The sequence below is a fragment of the Hipposideros armiger genome, unplaced genomic scaffold (assembly GCF_001890085.2).
Source record: "Hipposideros armiger isolate ML-2016 unplaced genomic scaffold, ASM189008v1 scaffold_2, whole genome shotgun sequence".
NCBI classification, from domain to species: Eukaryota; Metazoa; Chordata; class Mammalia; order Chiroptera; family Hipposideridae; genus Hipposideros; species Hipposideros armiger.
This window is the reverse complement of record NW_017731352.1, coordinates 5269376-5275774: the sequence shown is the minus strand read 5'-3', so window position 1 is coordinate 5275774 and position 6399 is coordinate 5269376. Positions and strand designations below refer to the sequence as shown.

General features: G+C 32.6%; 1 protein-coding gene across 4 annotated transcripts in view; it reads left to right on the top strand.

Moving 5' to 3' along the window:
* VPS54 (VPS54 subunit of GARP complex) overlaps window positions 1-6399 on the top strand; it is a 76676-nt gene that overhangs the window by 21835 nt on the left and 48442 nt on the right. For all 4 annotated transcript variants that reach the window (XM_019635290.1, XM_019635301.1, XM_019635306.1 and 1 more), the window contains 2 exons: window positions 1039-1073; window positions 3292-3423. In XM_019635290.1, the coding sequence (XP_019490835.1) occupies window positions 1039-1073; window positions 3292-3423 (167 nt within the window). The remainder of the gene's footprint in view (window positions 1-1038; window positions 1074-3291; window positions 3424-6399) is intronic.

Genomic DNA, 6399 nt, shown 5'->3' with positions numbered 1-6399 from the left:
TTGGGGAAGGGGAACATTGTGTTTTTCCAGGACCCATCGGTTCCAAGTCAAGTTGTCCTTCAATTTTAGTTGTGGTGGGCGCAAGCTCAGCTCTAAGTCCAGTCTCTGCTTTCAGTCAAGTTGCAGGGTGGTGCAGCCCACCATCCCATGTGCGAGTCGAACTGGCAACCTTGTTGTTAAGAGTACGCACTCTCAGCAGCTCAGTGGCACCTCAGCTTGGGCACAGCTCACTGGCCTACGTGGGAATTCAACCGGCGATCCTGTTGCTCAGAGCTTGCACTCTAACCAACTGAGCCACTCCAGCCGGCCCTTTCCTGTCTTTTTTTTAATGGGAGAGAACTGAGCATGTTTAAATGCAGAGAGGAAAATGCTATTTAGAAAGGGGAAGAGGTTGAAGATACAGAGAGAGGCAGAGTAATTGATGAAGTGAGCTCACAAAAGAGGAGGGATGGAGTCCAGATGCGGAAAGGTTAGTTTTGTAAAGAGGGTACATTGTCTGAGATCTGATTAGCGAAATAAAGGTAAAATAGGTTCAATTGCAGGTAAGTTTATAGATGATACAAACTAAAATGTATAAGAAGAAAAATAATATGGTATTAAAAATCTTTGCTCAAAAGAAATTTTGTGTGGGATGGTGGATGTTTTGAACAATAAAAAAAATTCCTATTTTAGAATTTAATTCATTTTTTAAAACTACATAGCATGTCAAATTTAATTTCACCAAAACTTAATAAGATAACATCAAGCTTTCTGTGTCCATTTAAAAAAGACTTGAAATATATTTAGTTGTTTTATTTCTACTGTACAATTGTTTAAAATTATTTGAGACATATGTCTTATTCAGTGATTTGCCTACTACTAGGCATACAGAGGGTGCTTGATAGATACTTGTTGAAGGAAGAAACTTAAGTGGTTATTTGGTTGTGACCTAGTACAGTACTGAATCTGTCAAAATATATTTTATGGCAGTAAAATGAAAACAATTTCATTTTAAAAAATTTAAAAGCTCTTATTTTCTCTTTTCCTTTTTTTTCATAGATAAATCCAGGACAGATCTGGAGCAAGTACCTAAGGTAATAAAGCTTAAGAAATGAGAATACTGCTTTTTAATATTTGATCTTCAATTTTGCCTTATAAGAAGCTTTCATTCGGCTGTTTTCTGACACTTTGATCACTTTGCCTCTTCTGGGATCTTGATACATCACTTTTTTTCTCTCTCTTTTGCAACCTCTTCTTCATCATTGAAACCTACAAATGTGTTTAAGTCTCTCCATTCCAAAAGAATAATTTTGTTGATCTTACTATCCCTTCAAATTATTAAAATAAATTTTTTGTAAGAGAAATTTTGTAGAGATATATATTAGATGAGGTTTTTTTCCTGGGGAAAGAATCCAATGCATTCATCAGATTCTCAAAGAGGTCTGTGGTAATTGCTCTTTAGGGTGAGAAGAGACAGATGAAAGACAGAAACAAAAAGAAGAGGGTGGTTATTTTTACAGTTCTTTAATTCCTATAAAATAAAACTCAAACACTGTAATTTAAGGTCCTTAATTATTCATTTCCATTGTGGTCACACTGTTAATTGTTGCCTAGTAATCTTTACGCATTCTTTACTTCAGCCAAACTTTTTTGCTAGCTCCGTTCTTTCCTAGCACTGTTCCGGAAGACTTTTCTGTCATCTCCCCATATCTAATCCTTTACAGTCTTTTGCTTAAATGGCAATTTTTCATGACTACATTTCCCCTTAGCTGAAGATAATTGGCCCCTTTGCTGAATTCCCATAGCGTTTTATCTAAATCCCAGTTTTCCTTTTAAAGACGTTTGGCACTCTTCCCCTTATTAGATATTTATGTATATATTTTATCACATTCCTTGGACTAAAGATCTTTGGGATTAGTACCTCTGTAATAATTTATTTTGGTTTTCCCCTCAGTGCCTAGCGTAAGTTAGATAATCAGTAAATATTTATTGAATTAATCAATACTTTCAATTATACTAAAACAATGACTAGAAAATATACTCATGTTCCTAGTTAGATTTTCCCTATCACATTCATAACAACTTTTGGATATAGATAAAATGAATCAGTAAATATGAAATATAGTATATAAATTAATTAATTTATTAAACCATGTTTCAGGTCTATGCTAGGTGTTGGGGATACAAATATTAATAAGCTATAAATCCAGTCTTACAGGAACATATTCCAGGGGAGATATACATATTAAATAAATTTTGTGAAGTATGAGATAAATAAGTATACATGATATACTTGTGTTCAGAGATGGGGTGATTAATCTCTGTGCCATACACAGAGACATGTTTGCCCTTTCAATTGGGTCAGATTCTCTAGGAAGATAGGCAAGAAAGGGCATCCTATATATGCCAAAAGCAAAAATGAAGATACTTAAGCATAAGAGGATATGGAAGGTAGTTGGATACTGCTAGAATTTAACTTGTAAATAGTGAGAGTGGCAAGATACAAAGAGGTAAGTGGATCCAAAGCAGTGAAGGGCTTTTGATGCTCTTCTGAAGAGTTTGGTGTGTGGGTCATGGGAATCCGCAGTTAATTCAGTTATGCTTGCATTTTAAAGGTATATCTGACAGCAGTATAGTGGATAGATTGGTAAAGAACATCAGTAAGTGTCCACTTACTGTTAATCCAGAGATAATAAAGAGCTGCACTGATGAAATGCTGTGGAGATAGAGAAGAGAGGGCATTTAAGTGATATTTAGGAAAGAAAATGAGTAGGATTTAGTTCCCAGATGGTTGTGATATGTAAAAGAAAAGGAATAAGCTTTTCATAAAATTGAATTTGTTTTGGTTTTAAATTTTGTATATATCTAATCTATAAAACCAGTTTTGAAAGAATTTTGAGCAGGACAAAGTAGAAATATAAGTATAGAGAAATTGATATTTGGCATTTTTAAAAAACCACTATCACTAGAAAATAATATGGAAATTTTAGGATAAGTATGATGTTTCCTTTTGGTATGTGCCCCGTGGGACTGCATTAGTGTGTTTGATCAAGTTGTAATAGAATGATCATCTCTACTGGTAAAGGCAAAAAAACCATTTTCCTATCTTTCATGAGCATTTTTAGCTTGATGAGACATTATTTGTACATTTTTTTATGCATATGTTTATGTAAATAACCTATTATCACTTGCTTTTGCTGTTTATGCTTGAGATCCAAGTTAATTATTGTTTAATGGTCTTATGATATTAGAAGGGATAATGGATGTAAAGAAAATGTTTATCTAATTGAGGGAAATGCATTTTTTTAATAGATTTTTATGAAACCAGATTTTGCCTTGGATGATTCCTTAACTTTTAATTCAGTTTTACCATGGTCTCATTTTAATACTGCTGGTGGAAAAGGAAATCGTGATGCAGCTTCCTCAAAATTGCTACAAGAAAAGGTATTTTCTTTTTTACTTTTTCCATGTAGAAAATTTTATTCTAGTTAAATGGTACTACTTGGTATGGGTTCAGATTTAGTTATTTAGTAAGCACTATTTTTTAAATTTTCACTTTATTGTTACTGATAATTGTAAGCCTTCAAATCTTAACTGATGAAGTCATAGTAGTTTGATTCAATGGAATACAATTGGGCTGGTGAAAAAGGAAAAACTTATTGTTTGAGTGCTTCTTATCTGAAACAGCAATTGATGGAATTTCATTTGAAAGGATATATTAGGTAACACATGTAATTGTAGTTGCTTTAAGTTTATCCCAAACAATATTTGACCACTTTTATATATTCTTTATGATTTAAAGAACAGAAAATCAACTTTTCCTGAGGCACTATTTATTCTCATTTACATAGTAAGAATGATTATTTTGAAGCAAAAATATCATATCAATATTCCTATTGTAGTTTCAGTTTTGTAAAAGCCTAGTCTTTTAATGTTACCAGTCAGCAGCTTTAAAATTTTTTACAAAGTTTTATATTTCAGAAGTCAACATCTTGAATATCATTTAAAATGTAGAACTTTAGCAATAACACATATCAAGAATTTTTAAAAATTTGAACAGAAAATTTGTTCTGTTTACTCTCAGCACGCAGTTTAGAGCTTTTCTAAAACTGGTTCTTAAACTTTTGAAAGAAAGCATTTTGTTTATTTTAGTCTAGTGACATCTCCTGGCAGTATGAAAGCTTGTCTCAGGAAGACTTCAATAAATTTGGTCTGGCATTATGTTGTTTTGTACACCTGAGACTTAAAAAAAAAAGAAAAAAAGAAAAAAAGAGTTCCAATCCTCCTCAGTAACTGAAGAAAGGACTAGCTTGGGGTGGATAGGAGAAGAAATGTAGGGAAAAAAAATCATGAGTATTCCTATTTTTTTACAGTTAAAAATGAAAATGGATTCACTTTTTCTTTTGGTAACATTTTGACCTATAAAGATTTTCCTTGAGTAAGAACAAATTCATAAATCTAATGAAAATAATGGGTTTATGGACATAGGCTCATTCCCAGACCGCTTTTTCACATTCTAAGTATGTGCTCTGGTAAAATAATACCTGAAAAGAGAAAAACAACAAAAGCCAATAAAAATCTCATTGATCTATATAGATATTTTTAGGAATACTTTAAAAATTGTTCCATTTATAGAATTTTGATAGGAAATGAATTATGAAAATATTATGCCTTTTAAAAGAATAGATCAATGGAATATTGATAAGTTGCCAAAGTATTTGAAATTCAAATGAAACAATTTTATTATGCTAAATGTTTAGAGCGACTAAAGTAATGGATTTTTTTTTTTTTTATAAGTTGCAGAATCAGGTTGGTGTATTTACATTCTGACTCCTCATTCTGCTCTGTTCTTAGATAAGTAATGGAAGACAGGATTCTAAGGGAGCACTTTCAAACTCACTTTATGATTCACATCAGCTGTTTTATCTTGCCAGCTTTAAAGAGGGGGAATGCTACAACCAGGATCAGAGAAATTTGTATCCTAATATATTGGTATCCAAAGTGCTGGTCTGCAATGAGATAAGGTGTTTGCACTAGAATGTAAATCATTGCACTGCTTCCTTCTTTAAGAAAGTCTTTCTACGAAAAAACAATGCAATGGGCTTAGTGATGTAGTTGATTTTACCTTCCAGCAAAGTTCCTTGTTTTATCATGGATCTGTTACACAGTTCACAGACTGGCAGCAGCATATAAACTGCCCTCTGAATAGCATTGTCCTAAAGAAGTTACCCATTCTCCATTTACTATCCTGAAAATTGAGTCCATTTTAGCTTGCAGTGTATGCACCCTAGTACCTTTGTCCCCACATTGCTTTTTAGATAAATGAACAGCTGTATTAAAGATGAAGAGAACTATAGCAAAAGAGTATAAACTCAGGAGATTTAAACTGGAAGAATTTCTTGTTTGTAAAACGTATCTATATTATAATAGATTACTAAAGGAGCCTTAATGAAGATACATGTGATCCTTCATGGTTTTAAGGAAACAGTCTTGGTGACCAAATAATATCTCCTAAATGTTGAAAGTCCATTAATCCTTTAATGCTATGACTTCTCCTGAGATGTTCAGAGATAATGCCTAAAGTTTGAGCTGGGTTGACGAATCCACAGGTGAAAAAGTGAAAAGGAAATGGAAAGATAATGTAGCCAAAAATGTCATAAGCACTTAGAAAGGAAGAAAAGACAACAGAAGTTTTAGAAGTCCATATTTGAAATTAGAAAACTTTTTAATATATGTTACTTTGGGAATTCATCTTGGTAGTGTTACAAATAAATATATATGAACTGATTGTTTAAAGCATTTGTCAACCTTTTAAGAGGAAAATACATTGGAAATAAACTGAGTTTTACAAATTAATAAAAGAATAATTTTTGAAATGTAAAATGAGTAGCCTTGAAAAAAAAGATCAAAACGAATTTTAGTACTTTTTATAATTTGTGACCAGACTACCAATCTTTCTTTTGTGGATTCTTTAGCATTTTGAGATAACATGGTATAGTAGAAAGAACTTCGGCTTTTGAGTCAGACAGACCTGGGTTCAAATTTTAGTTTTGCCACTTACTAACCACATGACTTTATTCAAGTGATTTAGTTTTGCTGGGCCTCAGTTTCCTCATCTGTAAAATGAGAGTAATAATAATACCTGTATTTCAAGATTGTTAAAATTAGAAAATGATGTATATAAAATACCAATGCCTGGTACATAGAAGAAGGAAGTCAACAAATGGTAGCTATAATCATCTTGTAGTCAGATAAGTGATGTGTGATATTGGTACTGGCAATGATGTGTGGGGAGGAGATCATTCTCTTAGATCTTAGAATTTTTGAAACTAGTTTATAAGCTGAGATGACTGGGGGGGTACTCTTAATTTTTAGAAAGTGGTTGGTGTTTGAAGGGCATTAATGGCAGGAGCAGTAGAA